This window comes from Sinohyriopsis cumingii, chromosome 2 (genome assembly GCF_028554795.1).
Source record: "Sinohyriopsis cumingii isolate HCF-2022 chromosome 2, ASM2855479v2, whole genome shotgun sequence".
NCBI lineage: Eukaryota > Metazoa > Mollusca > Bivalvia > Unionida > Unionidae > Sinohyriopsis > Sinohyriopsis cumingii.
The window spans coordinates 33111700-33130793 of record NC_142962.1 but is presented as its reverse complement, the minus strand read 5'-3'; the positions used below and the strand labels follow the sequence as shown (position 1 = coordinate 33130793).

General features: G+C 34.3%; 1 protein-coding gene across 1 annotated transcript in view; it reads right to left on the bottom strand.

Annotated features, from left to right (window-relative positions):
- LOC149804592 (gephyrin-like) overlaps positions 1–19094 on the bottom strand; it is a 164669-nt gene that overhangs the window by 29323 nt on the left and 116252 nt on the right. Inside the window, exons 15-16 of the mRNA XM_089941991.1 lie at positions 8434–8521; positions 6972–7045 (exon numbers count right to left, since the gene is read on the bottom strand). Coding sequence (XP_089798117.1) covers positions 6972–7045; positions 8434–8521 — 162 coding nt within the window. The remainder of the gene's footprint in view (positions 1–6971; positions 7046–8433; positions 8522–19094) is intronic.

Genomic DNA, 19094 nt, shown 5'->3' with positions numbered 1-19094 from the left:
GCAATAAACTGATAACGAACAGTGCAAAACTACCGGTAGTATCCAGCTAGCCTGAGCACTTTCAACTCTTTCATGAGTCTTTTTCAAAAGCAAATACAAAACATAGACAAAACAAACAAAAAAAACCAGAAAAACGGTTATGTTTGCTAAACTTTACATGGCTGTTTCTACAGGAATTCAACCTTTAACTTTATTATGTTTCAACTAGTTTATTTCAGCTTGTTGCTGATACTGGAAAATATTTGTATTGACATAGAAATTGATGAGCCATCTGCTATTTTATGTAAATTTATGCAAGCGCAAATTATATCCTGGATATTTCATTGTTATAGTAGTCAATGATTAGGCTATTAAGCAAATTTAGAAAATTATTTAAAAGAAAATGTATTGGCTGCAAAAGATAATTTTATTTGTGCATGGTTGTCTTTTTCTAGTCTTCTTGGTTTAAACCGCTTGGTTTCAATGTTCTAAGGTAGCATATCCAGTATTATTCCTTTTCTTTCCTAGTCTGGGGATTTCAGTTGGGGTTGTGAGGGGAAGTGTTCTGCGACTGGGCTTCTGTACAGCTTCTTTGTCATCCAATCAGATCTATGAAGGTTGGTCCTTTTGTGTAGCTTTTCAGTTTCTCCGACATACTGAAGGCTACAGATCTTACATGTGATGAGATAAATGACCTTCTCTGTTTCGCACGTTTTGTTTGGACCATGTGTATGTTTAATTTTTCTCTAGTCACTGTGCTAGAAAATGGCCTGGTCTCAATCATACACTGACAGGTTTTGCACCTTTTATCACCACAGGGGCCAGATTGACTTGGGTGGTCTTGATTAGTGTTTGGCATTTGCTTCACCCTGACTAGGATGTCCTTGAGGCTTTTTCGTCTCTGGTAAGCGACTACAGGTTTGTTAGGGAGGATTAACTTTAGTGCGTTCGACGATTCCACAATGGGCCAGTGTTTCCTTGATGATTTTACCTACTTTGGGGTTGTCTGGATGGTAGGTCAGGATAAATGGTATCCTATTAGCCTTTTCCTTCTTTCCATATTTTAGTAGGTCATCGTGGTATGTTTGTTTAGCCCTTTGGGTTGCCTCCATAATCAGGTCTTTGTCGTAGCCACGGTAAATTAAATGTTTAGATAGCTCTTCAGACCCTTTTAGGAATGTTTCATCATCGGAGCAAATTCTGTGTATCCTCAGTGCCTGGCTATATGGGATGTTCCTAATGCAGTGTTTTGGATGATAGCTGCTTGGGAGGAGATATTGATATAGTTGGTTGGTTTCGAGTAGATGTCTGTATGGAGTTTGTTTTTTACCAGTCTGGTTGTTGTGTCCTGGAAGACATGGTTTGATTTGGAGACTTCTGCTGTGAATTTTATTGAGGGATGGAAGTTGTTTCCTTTGATATGATATTGAGGCATGGAAGTTGTTTGCCTTTGATATATATATATATATATATATATATATATATATATATATATATATATATATATATATATATATATATATGTAGGTAGATTGAGAGAGAATAGGGACATTAGACAAGAGACATATAGAAATAGAGATAGGGAAAGATACACTATGGGGACTTAATAGAAGATTTGGAATACCTAATAGATATATAATGGATAGATAGATAGTATTAGAGTGGACAACTACATCAATAAACCATGTAGCTAAACTGCAGTGTAAAACTTGAAGAGGTTGACAGAACTTTAGTATATGTAGTTTTATTTATAACCAGTAGCTGGCCAAATTGACTTAGCAGTTTAATTATATACCACTAAGGCCTCCCCTCTCCCCAAAGCTAGAAGAAGAGAATCTTAAATCTAAAGCAGACTGGTCTGAACTGCATACAGACAAATGAACCTTTGAAAAAGGTAGGATAAATATGAGATTTTTTATCAAAATAGGGCCAGGGACATGAAAATCATGGATTCAATACACAACACAAAATAAGGAAGTCCAATTTTCACCCTTCTGCATATGTGCAAAGGAGACAGCCAATCAAAAACATATTTTATACACCTAAACATAAGGCTAAACTCAAATCTCTTGAAAACAGATGTGTTTGGACGCATTCAGAAGTAATCCCATAAATTTTCTTTCGATAAAACTGTTCTTACTACAGGTACAGACATTTATTGCCCACAGATCTTAGACCCAAGGACACTGTGATCTCCTTCAAAAGTGTTTTTAAAACTCACCTATGTTGACTACAAGAACATACTTAAAGACTTACTAATGTTAACTTCTGTAATTATTGTCAGCATGTTTTTGTTTTGTAATTTCATGGTGTTTGCTTTTGTAATTTTGTCATTGAATATGTTTTTATGTATTATCAAATATTCTAAATCTACTGTGGTGGACATATTGGATTTCAGACTGGCACCATTTTCTGCAAAAATCTCATGTTGATAAGTGCATTCACATAGGAAGGGTAGCTATAATAAGATTTTCATGATGGCCATTATGTATCAACCATATCATATGTCGGATTGGCACCATGCTAAGTTTTTACCAACTGGTCATCATAACAAGTCCTTTGGTGAAAACCAATATAACTTTATGTTCTGGTGGTGCTGCAATAAGATTTTCAAAATGGCTGCCATGGTGATAATGGTGGCCATTCTGGACTTGGCACCATTTTTATTTAGGACCAACTAAACATCATAGAAAATAGGTGATGCCAGATATTTTAACAGAAGCTTTATCCAAAGGTAGCCAAAAAAGAAAAATGTTCAGAACTACTAAATCAGTCTGAGAAAGATAAAAACTAATATTGTGACACCAGCTATTTTTTCACATGATAAAGATAATTATTTTTGCCAGGATGTAATGGGATCTCTCTGGCCAATTGTCAAACTGACTCTTCTAGAAATATTCCAAAAATCAACTGATATTTGCATAGTGCAATGGTTCTAAATTAAGCAATCAACTAATAAGAACAAAGTTTTCTAGCAAACACCTGGGCCGCCTGATGGGTAAAACATTCGCAAAATAAGTTTTAGATTTTATAAGGGAATTCCAACTGAGAATAAAAGAACTCTTAATTGATATCTGTAAAAAAAGGATACCCACCCCTGTGTCTAAATGCTTTAACCAATCTGACCATAACATAAACTGAGTCTCACATTTTATCCTAAGTTTTTGCCAGCATTCTGATGAAATCTCTTGTTATGCAGTTTCCTAGTACACCACTCCCTCGATAACTTGCGCACATTGGGGTCCAGAAACATTGACCGCACTATAAGTGAGGCGCAAGTTATCGAGGGACCTATAAAATAAGCCCAAAACCAATAAAGTGATCGACGACATAAAGGAAAAATAAAAATAAGGGGGGGTAGGCAGATTATAGTGTTGAATACTCACTTTATAATCGTGCTGATATTAACTGTGAATAAATATCTCTTCATAACGGTGTACTTTATTTATTATTTCCTCATAGGACAACATTAATTTCAGGATAAATTACAGTATATTGAGGCGATCATCGAAAACATTATTCCACGTGGTTTCCGTTTGCTTAACATGTGTACCACTTTACACATTGTGTACTACGTCACTAATTTTTATGCTGAATTGGACACATTCTAGTTTTATTGTTTGATACAAAAGATCGACTCTTTTCGAGAAACAGTGTCGATCGAACGATAGATAGATTTGAATACGATAGAATTAAAATGTAAAACAAAAAACTTGGGTTAATCAGTACTAACATATTTAATTGGTCTACAAATTGACAAAATTCAATTCACATTTTGAAAAAATCAATTAATTTTTTTTTGTGTGTTACACCTTGGTTTCTCTGACGCCGAGCAAAATCCCTCACATTTCTCAACTGCATGAGCTTTAAGTAGTCAACATTCTGGGTCTCCAGCCACCTTATGGCAATATCAAAATATTTGATTGCTTCCTGTGCAGAGAGGGGAGGTGGTGCAACATCTGCATCTGCATCACTTTTAACACTTGTGGTACTCCAGTTAGAATCGTCTTCTGCTGCAAATTTGTTCGTTATAGAATTAATTATTGTTTCATCTGACATGTATTTGGCTGTGGGGCAATCATTGTCAGCACAAATCCACTCCTCCATATCATCAACAGAAACGCCCATGTCAGGACCATGAGTCTGTACGAATTTCTCCTAAACAGCCTCGGCATTAATGACATCAGTTTCACTGAAACCTTCGAAGTCACTATCATTGTCGCTGTCTCTGTTACTGTTTTGCTTTACGTCAATGGCAGCTCCAAGACCCTTAATCCAGCACCTTCTCTTGTAATCGATTTTTTTTAATGCAACAAACACTTCCCCAAGTTGTTGATCAAAACAAAGCCGGCATGTAATTAGGTTCTCACAGAAGTACTGACAGGTTTTGATGTGACGGTCGATTGACTCTTTTCATGTTTTCAATGAACAGAATATGTTGTGATTATAATGTTTACACTGAAACGGAATTAAAGGATTAGAACGTGACTTTCACACAGGAAGACGTTTAATTGGTGTTTATTTCATTCTCTGTTGCCACCTGTTAGCATTTACCAGACGTTTTCATTGATCGCTATTTCACCAGACTGTTTATTTACAGTATACTGACAACTATTTACCATAAAAACTTACATAATATATGATATCTTGAAACAGAGGTCTCGCTAGGATTTTAAAACTGGGTCTTTCTGCCTCTGAATTCAATCACTAAATATCAGTACATTTTCTCACCCGGCCGTCAGTCAAAGCCTTTGAACTAGCCGCCTAGCTATTGCGTCATGTTCTTTTTTTTTTTTATGTACTCTTATAAAATGGCAACATGTATGTACATCAAGGAGTCTTTCAGTCACTGAATTCTGTCATTGCAAATATCAGCACAGTTAACGGATCAACACATTTTCCCACAAAGCAGGTGGCTGAAACAGGACCGGCAAATCTTTGAATTTTCCCGTGCACATATTACATGCATACGGAGGACTCCCGCCTCAGTGATTTTCTGAGTCCCAGATCAAAAATTGGTGTCCAAATATGTGTAATTAAGCGTTTTCGAGATCTCTGAAATTAATTCTTATTTAAGAACTTGTAAATTTCAACATATGGATTATATTTTTATGGGCATTAATCACCATGTTCAATGATAAAACGAGCAATGTATCAAGGTTTAATTATCAATTCTTATCGTAATTTTTGATGTTCAGCATATTTTAAAGATATTTTAAATACATTTTCTCTGGAAAAAATCGGGAGCCAAGACGGACACCGCATTATAAGCGGGATCACGAGTTATCCAGGCGCGAGTTATTGAGGGAGCGGTGTATGTCATTTGCATATATGTCATTTTACATACATGTAGACTTAACCTTATGAGTCCACAAAACAACAATTCAAACACTTAGAGACGGACCATTTAGTATGGGGTAGGGGTGGAAAAACCATTTGTTGTTCTTAAATAGTTTTGAAAATTATATTTGCTCTGATTTAGAGCCACAAAAAACACTATATTCAAAGAGGATATCTATGTTTTTTTGAGAAGATATACTGAAATATTTCATAAATTAAGGGAAAACATTACATTGTATTTCCAAAAGTGATATTGCCACTGTGGCAATAAAAGGGGAAAAAAATATTTCAGTTTTATAGTCCCTTGTTATAATTGCTGAACACATGTTGAGAAAATACATAACTTTGTCACCACAAAAATGCATAAATATTTCTTTCCTTTCGATTTGCAATTACATATATTTTTTTCTTTCTATTCAAATGGGGCCAAGGCTGTGAGAAAAGAAGGTACACAAGGGCACCTGTTCAACTCATTAATTACTAAACAAGACTGATGTATGCCAGAAGACTTTGTCAGGCTGGGGTCATGAGGTAAGTACAAAACAATCAGAATGTATGCTCAGCCTTAGGCAGTCTCACCCCCTACAGTGAAAATGGGCAAACATAATGATCTAATTTAATAGTTGAGAAGGCAGAGTAGGTTAGCAATGAAAGCTTCTGCCAGTTCAGCATCTGAATACATGTACAGTAGAACAGATATCAATACAAACTGAGACATACAATATAGTACAATTTTCTTCTGTGTGAGTTCCATGTTATTACCAAAAGGCAAGGCCCTTTCCGATGGACATAATCCTTGGCCTGTGTTGGATACAGCATGAATTCATCACCCATGTCCATTAAATGTACACCTGGTTATAAAGTATGGATCTTAACAGTTTCCAAATCAGGACATGCAATTTTCTTACACCAAAGGGTATGTACTGGATGTACATATGTATTTGTCTCATTTCATTTCCTCCAGTCATTTCATTCTGACAAGTCCTTCAAACTTATATATGACCATAGGATGGAATTTCTAAACCAATTCCAAATGATGAGCCAGGACAGTATTCCCCCACCCTTGGGGCAATAACCAAGGTGTAATCCAAAAGCCCATTTATGCTGTTATATACTTGACACTGATGATTAAACACATGCACACACATCAACTTTCATATTTGCATCTGCAATACTTTAAGATTTTAAAAAGAAAACAAAAAAAACCATTTCCACCTCTTATACTGGCTCAATGATCATATACAACTTTTTTATATAAATACTGGCCCAATCATATCACAAAGTGTATGCTTGTATATTCAGATGTTCTGGGAATGGTACCCTATATTATTAATGAATGTACAGACAGACAGACAGATGTGCAGTAAGGCTCAACAACAACAACATAATTGGCATCCTAGTTTTCAGGATGCATGGGGATAGTGTATACATACTGTAAAAATGATGTACAAACAAAGATACACAAAATTTACAGTTAGTGAAAAGTGAATTTGAATATCTGATAAAGCAGACTGTATACATTTCATTTGGGATATAACAAATTATGGATACAGTGAATTAATCTTGAGAGTTCCCAAAAAGTAGAAACATATTTTGCTCTTAGACAGACAGACAGAGAGCTCTGAAAGCTTGTCATTATCACAAAAACTCACCCAGGTTTCATAAAGACTCTTGCAAAATGTAGTTTTGCCTTCAAATCAGTCTCCAATACTTGCTTTAATAAATCCTGCAAAGAAAACAATTATATAGCCACTAATTTACAATTTGTAAAACATGTTCAAGTGATTAAATAGCAATAATAAACCATGCAAGTACATTTTACATATTTTGATCTAAATGTTTCAAAAGAATTGATTTCATGTACTGATGCAATTCAATCAATGTCAGTGAGTTAGTAAAATAACTAAGAAAAATACATATTTTTGTCCTGATTTATAGAAGAAAAAAAAAACCTACTATACTATTATATCAGTCTGAACAAATATTGTGAGGTACAAGAAATAAAAAATATTCTGGCCTGGAAGAACATCCCAGGTTCCAACCCAAACTCACCCCCAATTAAATCACCAGACCCTATTCAAATTATGTAACAATTATGTTCCTTTGAGGAGAAAAACAAAGAAGATACATTAATATAAATTAATTATAATTAATAAATTTACATTAATAAATCGCTCCAATACGATGGACTTTTAATGCATTTATTTTATTTCAATGCTTTTAATATGTAAACAGTCATTAATTTAAAATAAAAAATGGCCATTTTAATGCCATGAAACATTAGAAATATAATACATGTAATAGTTTTCCATTATTGATCAAATGGGTACTTCAATATATTAATTCATTAACCACTGGCGGTTTTTGTTGTTTTCGCCTGAAATGCGAGTAGGAAATACATTTTGTGAGCTATTTCTGAATGCATCCTAAAACATAGACTTCCAAGTGATTTCCCATTAACCTAATGCCTAGCTGTATTAGAAACATCATTTTTCATTGGCTATTTCACTTGCACATGAGCAGAAGGGTAAAAGTTGGAGTTCTTTTGTGGTTTTTTTTTGCTTAATGGACCCATCATTTTCGTATTGAGACCACTCTTTATTCCAAATGGCTATCTTATCCTGCTTTTTACAAAGGTTCATCTGTCTGTTTGCAGTTCAGATCAGTCTGCCTTAGATCTGAGACCAAAAAGTCTACAATCCGGACACAAAATTAGATTCTGACCATGGGCAAATGTTGGGTGGAAAAAAATTGTGTCCAAAAAATTAGGTTTTTCCCTCTGTAGTTTGTAGTGTAACTAGAATGTCCATATTATTTGGTATCATTGTAGAGCTACATCTGTCTACCTTTCTATAATACCACCCACTTTAATGTATCATACATGACCTTGACACTACAGAGCTAGGCAGTAGGCTACTACCTCCTGCCACAAAACGTAGTGCTAGGGGTTAACGAGTTAACAAGGATTTTTGAATTTTTTTACAAAACTGTCAAGGAATGGCTAAGTTTGTAATTTATGTGCAATGTCGAAGCACAAGTGATAAAATATGCAAGGAATATTCAAATTTGGTGACATCATCAAAATGCACCCACTAAACAAAAGAACTTGCTCACCCTTTCTCCCATTGAAACACCACCACTGGTTACAATGATGTCTGCTTCCTTCAAAGATGTCTTAAGTAACTCAAGGATAGCATCAGGACTGAGAAATTAAACATCAACATAATGAAAACATTTTTAAAAAATTTATAATCTGGATACATACACACATACATACATACATACATACATACATGCATACATACATACATACATACATACATACATACATACATACATACATGCATTTTGCCTTGTTAAGCAACATCTTCACTGGCAGATGTAAATATCTGAGCTCAAAGGCACTCAAAAGATATATTTAAAAACTGAAATTTAATAACAATATCATGCTGTATCAAGGAAATAAATTGTGTGATCCACAATACATCCAGCTGTGCATTACATTATTGAGTTAAAATATCACAGGAGATCTGTCACACCTAAGCAAACCTCATTTGAAAATAACCACAGACAATTTATAACATATCAGAATATCATAAAGTTCCATGTGTTCAAATCAGAAATGCACCTCATGGTCTCTAATATCATACCAAATCCAACATTAAATCAATGAATGTTTGCTGGAAACTAAATGCTGGCAAATTGCTAAAAAAATTCAGGATCTTCCTAATTTCCCATGAGCATTTTATCTGCATAAATTACAACACTAAAAGCTAATATTCATTTTAAAAAAGCTAGATATAGTAAAAGTTGCTGATTGCTTTGAAAACAAAATAATTCCCAAGTCAATTTAAGTTGTCACTTGTGTGGATTACTCAGCAATTCATTTAATGATGTCATAATTAGTTAAGTGTCAAAAGGCAAATTTATCCAGTTGAATTACGTCTCGTCTTTCCAATATCCTGGAAATGTCAAAAAGTACTGCCATGATTAACTTGACAAGACAGTCAAACAAAAACTTTAAATCTGAATGACCTTTAATACTATGTGGGGATGGGGGTGGGTATGTAAATTGTTGAGTCTTTTTCTTTTTGCTTCTTTTTAAAAAAATTACAAGTGGTAATTTAACCTCATCAAATTTAAAACTGATTCCATCAAAACTGCAATACTGCCAAAAGAAATCTGATACACAGAATTTCCAAGATCAAATTTTTTAAATTTACCAATATAAAATGTCTATTTACATGTCTAAGGTTCATTTTGCTGTTTGGAGTTTTACTAAAGCAAGAGTCAGAGAACTGAACATGAAAGTTCATACAGTACTAGCTAAGTTGAAATCATATATATTTCTGATAACAGGAAAATGTGGGGACAATGAGGAGTATGTAATCACCGACAGAAATGTGTATATCAAGGTTTGTCAGAGAATGTAATTACACACAAGGATACGGTAGGTGCATGTCAGGATATTTCAGAGTGTGCATTTGTCTGAATATGTAATTTACAGCAAAGATGTGCATATATCAGGATATGTTAACATATGCAATTACTGCAGGAATGTGTGCATGTCAGAGGATGTAATTATTAGCAGGGACATGTGAAAGTAAGGGTATGCCAGATTATGTAGTTACTAGCAAGGATGTGCATACATTTGGGATATGTCACAGTATGCAGTTCTCAACACAGATGTGCAAATCTCAGAGTATGTCATTACATTACTGGCAGGGATTTGTGTATGTAATGGTATACCAGGTTATGTAATTACCAGCACACAGTATATAATTATTGGCAGGGATGTGTGTATGTAATGGTATGCCAGGTTATGTAATTACCAGCACACAGTATATAATTATTGGCAGGGATGTGTGTATGTAATGGTATACCAGGTTATGTAATTACCAGCACACAGTATATAATTATTGGCAGGGATGTGTGTATGTAATGGTATGCCAGGTTATGTAATTACCAGCACACAGTATATAATTATTGGAAGGGATGTGTTTATGTTGGGGTATATTAACATGCCAGAGTATATCATTTCTAGCTGGGATAAGGATATGCCAGAATATGTAATTACTAGCTTTGATGAATGTCAAGATATGTAACAGTATACATGTATAATTATCCACAGGCATGTGTATAAATCAGAGTAGGTCATTGCTGGCAAGGATGTGTGCATGTCAGGATGTGCCAGATTATGTAATTACCAGCATGGATGTGTGTATGTGTAAGTATGTCAAATCATGTAATTACCAGAAGAGATGTGTGTATATGTAAGTATGCCAAATCATGTAATTACCAGAAGGGATGTGTGTATATATAAGTATGCCAAATCATGTAATTACCAGAAGGGATGTGTGTATATATAAGTATGCCAAATCATGTAATTACCAGAAGGGATGTTTTTATGATGGTATTGAAAAATCTGGATAATAAGTCTATATATAAGTCTATATATTATGAAATTAATCTAAATCATATTATTATCCTGCCAACTGGATTAAAGATTAAGATCTACTTCTTATGGGTTCATCTGACAGGTACCAATAAAGGGTTATGTTATGGTGTCCTTTTGAATTAATGATGTATATAGTTTCAGTAATTTATGAAATAAAGTGCTGCATTCTGTATTTCAGTTTTCTTTAAAAATTATATGTTCCAAATACATTTTACATAAATGTGAAAGCTGCAATTTGATTGGTTAATCAATGATCAACAGAGCAGGGCCTATTATCAGTATCCGTTATATGACTGTTATATTGGAGATTTCTAATTTTTATGAGACTGTGTCCTGACCATCCATATGCAGGTGTGTGTACAATTTACTGTATATACTCACTTATAAGACGAGTCCAACTGCAAACTGCACAGGCCTAGATCTGGATCTGTGCAGTTTTTAATCAGACGAACAAACATAGAACCTAATCTGCAGGCACAAATTGTGATGGCAAATCAGGATCTTTGTTTACAGTTTGACTCGACTTATAAGTGAGTATATATGGTACGTCTGATACCAATGAACCTGAGACTTGACAGCTTGGGATACTATGGTTAAGGAGTATCTGTAAATGGGAACAAAGGTTTCAAATTTTAAAAACAACCCAATAAGGGTGGGGCTTGGGTAGGGAGTTGGTATGGAGTTATTTTTCACGAACTTGAACATGTCTGATAGCTGGTGCATGTAATTATCAAGCCCAGTGTCAACATGTCGGATCGAGGGTTTGAATGGTCAAGCCTCCAGGGCATACAGTTGTGGACCATAGATCATAGCACATAATCTATTGAGATCTCACCCTATAACCATATATACACCAATGGGGCTTGAAAATTTTATACAACTGACATTGGCTCTGGGCTCTATCTCTAATCCTCAGGGTCATAACCTGGAAACTATTGAGATTTCTATCATACAACCATATCTACACTTATTTTGTATTAAAAGACAAATTTATAAATGCAAATTAACATTAGCCCTATTGTCCATCTCTGCAAATTGACATTAGCCTTACTGTCCATCTCTGCAAATTAACATTAGCCCCATTGTCCATCTCTGCAAATTAACATTAGCCCTATTGTCCATCTCTGCTCCTGCAATTTAATTTTAACCTGCAAACTAATGAGACTTCCCCCACCCCCCCCATAAATAAACAACAGACAGGAAAAGACAAATTCAGATATGGAAAAAATAAAATTGGTCACTGGGTAAATTCTGATATTTTGGGGTGCTGGCATGCATTTATATGGGGGTGGAGGTAGAAGCTAAGGGGGTTATAGCCCTCAACTGTCATTTAAAAAAATTGTGAACCATTTTTTAAAGAAAATAGTTAATTGAAAAAGTTGAGTCATTACAAACATTGCCTCTTTAAGCTGGCTTCATGAGATTTCTTTGAACATCAAGGAGTGTTCTTTTTTATTAGTACCTTTTCCTAGTTTGATTGCATCAATAAATGATAACTCTGGTGTCCAATGAGTCACTCAATGATGAAAAATGGCAGCTAATTAAAACTGAAATATCTGTAATGGGCAAATATACCTATGGGTATTGGCATGAATAGTCAGAGGAAATGACCAGCATCACTCTACCTAATATATAATCTTGCACAAATTATCGCTCAATATGCAAAAAAAAATTACTGGTAATACCTGTCAAGAAAATTTATGTGCTGGATGTATTTGTGTCCATTGATTGAAAAACTAACAGCATGTTGGCCCATAATAGCATTGGCAACACCAGGTGTTACTTGGAAATTTCAAATTACTAAATGTTTTAATTCTGATTTTGCCTCAGTGATCATTGGACATCAGTAAATCACCATTGCATTTTACCTAATATCTCAGATGTTATTTTTGTTCAACATATTTAAGCAAAACCTCATGGTAAAAAATACAAACATGGTGCACAAACGGTTTCATACATTTTGTCAGAAAATCCATGTCTATGTTAAAATCTCCACAGAAAAGATCTGTTTTCAATCTGAGGATGAAAATACTATAACATGAAACCCAAGTGGGTCTGAGACCATTCACATGGCTGACATGTCCTTAACAGCCAAAAGCAAGAGCATATGGCTGAGAAATTTAGGTCAACAAGATGCTTTTTGCAAAAATTTCTACCAATACTGATCATTGTAAATGTTATGGTAACAATTGTTTGAAGGCTAATCAAATTTAATATTTTCACTGATGTTTGATAAGCTTTATGCCAAGAAACTTTCTGTCAATGTTGGTCTAATTCTGTAAAGCAGTTTTTGAGAAAATTTGTTCCGTACCAGTGATACTGGCTGAGAAGTTTGACTGAAACTGATTTGCTTGTTAGAAGAAGTTGAAAAAAACAACTGCTGATGGACAAACAATGCATGATGGATGGAAGGTCATATCATAAACTCGCTTGGTCTTATTGGCAGGTGAGCTAACAACATCCATCTAGTGGCATCTTTCACTGTCAAAAGCCTTATCAAAAAAATTAATTATAGAAAAAAAACTATAAATGTGTAATTTGTGTTTTCTTTTTTATGACATGCATTGGATAAGGCATTGGTAAAATCATTTGAAACAGCACCTGTGATGGCAATATGGACAACATTCAGGAATTATTTTTTAAGTTTCTGAAAGTAATATAACACATATCCTACTACTATTACCAGGCGAGACAAAAAGATCCATGGGACCCTTCTACCAAAGCTTCCTGCATATTTTAAATATTTTAATTCTTTTCATTTTCTCTTTTATTTTGTCTTTAACATAAAAGAATCTTTCAATATGACATCTCTGAACATGGCTCCACTATTGACCTTGTTAGAAATGATCTCAAAGTTATTTATACTTTCAGAAAGAGAATGTTTGACAGGTGAGTATGTACATGCATGAACAAAAAGGGTATGGCAGCAATTGTGTGATTAAGATGATTTTACTACAAAATTCTTGGCACATTCATCTGAACAGATGCCGTTCTTGATGTCAATAGCTTATATACCATCATTAACCCTTTATCTCATGCAAGTGCCTTTGGACGTCTCTACTCCACTCGCATGGAAGCACCTTTTGACATTTCTACTCCATTCACATGGAAGCGCTTTTTGACGTTTCTACTCCATTCACATGGAAGCGCCTTTTGATGTCTGCTGTAAACATCGGCCATTTTTGGTGGGTTTTCGCAGCGCTACCTTCGGGGAAAACCCCATATTAGATACTTCATTCACTGCTGTGAATGACCATTACGTCAGATCACGTGGTCGTTGTTTATGCTCTGGTAGAAACCTGCTATTTAAAGTAACTGGGTCATATTCTCCACTCTCCAAAATGGAGGTCACGGATTTCGTTCAGTACTTTTCATGATTAGAATCACAACTATGAAAGCTTCGCTAACTTAGGTAAAGGCTCTGATATTGATGTAGGTAGCAATTAGTTTTTATAAATTATCAAATTCAGATGACTTAGTGATGTAGATGCAAAGAACTTGTAAATTTCAAGCATGAGAAATGGCAGCTACGGTTGGTCACACGGCTTCACTGACTTGACAGTGAACAAGTTCTCTCAAAATTTTAAAGCACATAAAAAATTCTTCCGTGAAAAATAATTACACAGCTATAATGATTGGACTTTACTCTTCAATTTTTCCATACATAATAGATGTGTACCAAAAATGTAAAATGGTTAAAATTGCTGTTAAACGTAACATACACTACACTGCTTAACAGTTAACAGGCAGGTCTATGTGTATGGAGTCGAACAGGTAACAGGTGTTCTATTTATAGCGCACTGCATTGGGTAACTTAGCTACATGTGTATCGGAGGGCTAAAAAGCCATACACTCTATGAGGTAAAGGGTTAACCCAAATATCTGGATGCTAAAAATGTATTAATTTATTTCTGTCCAGATAATGTCGACTAATGAAAATAATAAATATTTTGTCCACAAAATGAATGTCTTTCTTACCATGATTAATGATCTAGCTGTAATAATGTTTAGTACTTGATTGTGTATGACAATTTAATTGAACAATTATTTGTCAGCTATTGTTTAAGAAATGATTGTACATAGAACGTATTGAAGACAAACACATGGCTTAACGGCTTTATTGTTCATGGGACAACAATAATAAGAAAAGAACATTCACAAACATAAACATTTAAAATCGTAATTCATATAAACAAAGATGGTAAGGCAAGACACTTATCTTTAAATATGCACCATATCATAAATTTCGCTACAACAAAGCATGGTATAGTCAGGTTTCATTCGGTGTGTGTGTGTGTGTGTGTGTGTATATATATATATATATATATATCACATATATCTAATGGATTTAATTTCCTGAAAAGTAACATGGCAACATCATATTTGCAAAATTATGATAAAAAAAATTCAAAAGATCTATACAATCATGTTGTAACATTTATATACTTAATTATTAAATGTGCCAGACGTGTCTTCTTCAGTTACAGATTTGCTGTTGCTTCAGTTTTATCATAATCCTTTCATGCTTTGCTTCCACCTCAAATGCAGCAGGTTGCGGGTTCAAACCCTGGCTGAGTCATAACAAAAATAGTACTAGCAGTTGCCTTGCTTGGTGCTCAGCATTAAGAGGCTAGTGTTAGGAATGGACAGCCTGGTGTCAGGAAAATGTGACTGAGTGGGACATGATGCTACATGTCTGTGGCCTCAGTGCTAGACATCACTATAAACTGACACACTGCAGACATCATAGCAATATAACTGAAAAGTTTGTAAAGCTACGTTAAAACTCCAAAACACACACACACACACACACACACACACAAAAGCTTTGCTAGTTTCTCTCCCTTAATTAAAAAAAAATATTTGAGAAAACTATAGAATTAACTCTGAGGAATCAGACTAATAGCTTGAAAATACATAGGAGTCTGAAACAATACATGTGTTGCATATTGATATGTCTTGCAACCTAATTTGTGACAAAACACAAACTTGAAGATCTTGCCATCTTTAGAAAGACTGTCATTAGTAGGGTATTGCTGTTGCATGTGTCAACATATTTGCATGATGCAAATTACTATGCAAATTACAGATATAGACTTGTCATCTGTTCAAGTGCCATTATAATCTTTGACAAGATAAAAAAAATACTTCCAATCAGAACAGCTGCTAGCCATCAGTGATTCTAATTCAACCTTTCTACCATGATTTCAGGCTGTTCCATTTCATCAGAAGCAGGACTCAACTGGGTCATCATGCCCTTTGTTTCACATTGCAGGAATGCTTTAAAAATGCACTATTACCAATTTCATGTCTTCACTTAAATTTGGAGACATTAAAGTCTTATCTTCAAAGCAGAATAAAAGTGCAATTTCTTTGTGTAAGGAAAATCTTATATGGAACAGGCCTGGGTGCAGAAGTGGAGGAGCTGAACCAGATCCCTCACCCTGTCCTTCCTGCAGATGCAAAACAACTGCTGCAACCACAGGTATTTGTTTCTGTTATTAATAAAGGAAAACTACTGTTATCTAAAACGGTGGTTACTGATGTCTGCCGGATGATAGACCATAATGTTATAGCCCAGATTGAGAGAATATTAAAATAATAAATTAATGGACGGAACAAATGGAGATTTGAACAGAGATATAGAATAGAACAATGCAAGCCCCTGTATAAAGAATATAATAATTTAATTAATTAGATAAACACCTATTGCTTTTTAACTGTGAGGCATCCTTTATCCTGCAAATTCAGGTGTAGGTATGCAACACTAGCATGGACATTTGTCCACTGACACTATCATTGTTCTTATTTAAAATTTCTTTGATTAAACGCTGTAAATACCCGAGCCTACAATCGATATACTTCTCATGTTCTGATATTTTGATTGTTTAATGGTTAAACACTGTAAATACTCTAGCCTACAATCGATATACTTCTCATGTTCTGATGTTTTGATTGTTTAATGGTTAAACACTGTAAATACTCTAGCCTACAATCGATATACTTCTCATGTTCTGATGTTTTGATTGTTTAATGGTTAAACACTGTAAATACTCTAGCCTACAATCGATATACTTCTCATGTTCTGATATTTTGATTGTTTAATGGTTAAACACTGTAAATACTCTAGCCTACAATCGATATACTTCTCATGTTCTGATATTTTGATGGTTTAATGGTTAAACACTGTAAATACTCTAGCCTACAATCGATATACTTCTCATGTTCTGATATTTTGATTGTTTAATGGTTAAACACTGTAAATACTCTAGCCTACAATCGATATACTTCTCATGTTCTGATATTTTGATGGTTTAATGGTTAAACACTGTAAATGCTCTAGCCTACAATCGATATACTTCTCATGTTCTGATATTTTGATTGTTTAATGGTTAAACACCGTAAATGCTCTAGCCTACAATCGATATACTTCTCATGTTCTGATATTTTGATTGTTTAATGGTTAAACACCGTAAATGCTCTAGCCTACAATCGATATACTTCTCATGTTCTGATATTTTGATTGTTTAATGGTTAAACACCGTAAATGCTCTAGCCTACAATCGATATACTTCTCATGTTCTGATATTTTGATTGTTTAATGGTTAAACACCGTAAATGCTCTAGCCTACAATCGATATACTTCTCATGTTCTGATATTTTGATTGTTTAATGGTTAAACACCGTGAATGCTCTAGCCTACAATCGATATACTTCTCATGTTCTGATATTTTGATTGTTTAATGGTTAAACACCGTAAATGCTCTAGCCTACAATCGATATACTTCTCATGTTCTGATATTTTGATTGTTTAATGGTTAAACACCGTAAATGCTCTAGCCTACAATCGATATACTTCTCATGTTCTGATATTTTGATTGTTTAATGGTTAAACACCGTAAATGCTCTAGCCTACAATCGATATACTTCTCATGTTCTGATATTTTGATTGTTTAATGGTTAAACATTGTAAATGCTCTAGCCTACAATCGATATACTTCTCATGTTCTGATATTTTGATTGTTTAATGGTTAAACACCGTAAATGCTCTAGCCTACAATCGATATACTTCTCATGTTCTGATATTTTGATTGTTTAATGGTTAAACACCGTAAATGCTCTAGCCTACAATCGATATACTTCTCATGTTCTGATATTTTGATTGTTTAATGGTTAAACACCGTAAATGCTCTAGCCTACAATCGATATACTTCTCATGTTCTGATATTTTGATTGTTTAATGGTTAAACACCGTAAATGCTCTAGCCTACAATCGATATACTTCTCATGTTCTGATATTTTGATTGTTTAATGGTTAAACACCGTAAATGCTCTAGCCTACAATCGATATACTTCTCATGTTCTGATATTTTGATTGTTTAATGGTTAAACACCGTAAATGCTCTAGCCTACAATCGATATACTTCTCATGTTCTGATATTTTGATTGTTTAATGGTTAAACACCGTAAATGCTCTAGCCTACAATCGATATACTTCTCATGTTCTGATATTTTGATTGTTTAATGGTTAAACACCGTAAATGCTCTAGCCTACAATCGATATACTTCTCATGTTCTGATATTTTGATTGTTTAATGGTTAAACACCGTAAATGCTCTAGCCTACAATCGATATACTTCTCATGTTCTGATATTTTGATTGTTTAATGGTTAAACACCGTAAATGCTCTAGCCTACAATCGATATACTTCTCATGTTCTGATATTTTGATTGTTTAATGGTTAAACACCGTAAATGCTCTAGCCTACAATCGATATACTTCTCATGTTCTGATATTTTGATTGTTTAATGGTTAAACACCGTAAATGCTCTAGCCTACAATCGATATACTTCTCATGTTCTGATATTTTGATTGTTTAATGGTTAAACACCGTAAATGCTCTAGCCTACAATCGATATACTTCTCATGTTCTGATATTTTGATTGTTTAATGGTTAAACACCGTAAATGCTCTAGCCTACAATCGATATACTTCTCATGTTCTGATATTTTGATTGTTTAATGGTTAAACACCGTAAATGCTCTAGCCTACAATCGATATACTTCTCATGTTCTGATATTTTGATTGTTTAATGGTTAAACACCGTAAATGCTCTAGCCTACAATCGATATACTTCTCATGTTCTGATATTTTGATTGTTTAATGGTTAAACACCGTAAATGCTCTAGCCTACAATCGATATACTTCTCATGTTCTGATATTTTGATTGTTTAATGGTTAAACACCGTAAATGCTCTAGCCTACAATCGATATACTTCTCATGTTCTGATATTTTGATTGTTTAATGGTTAAACAC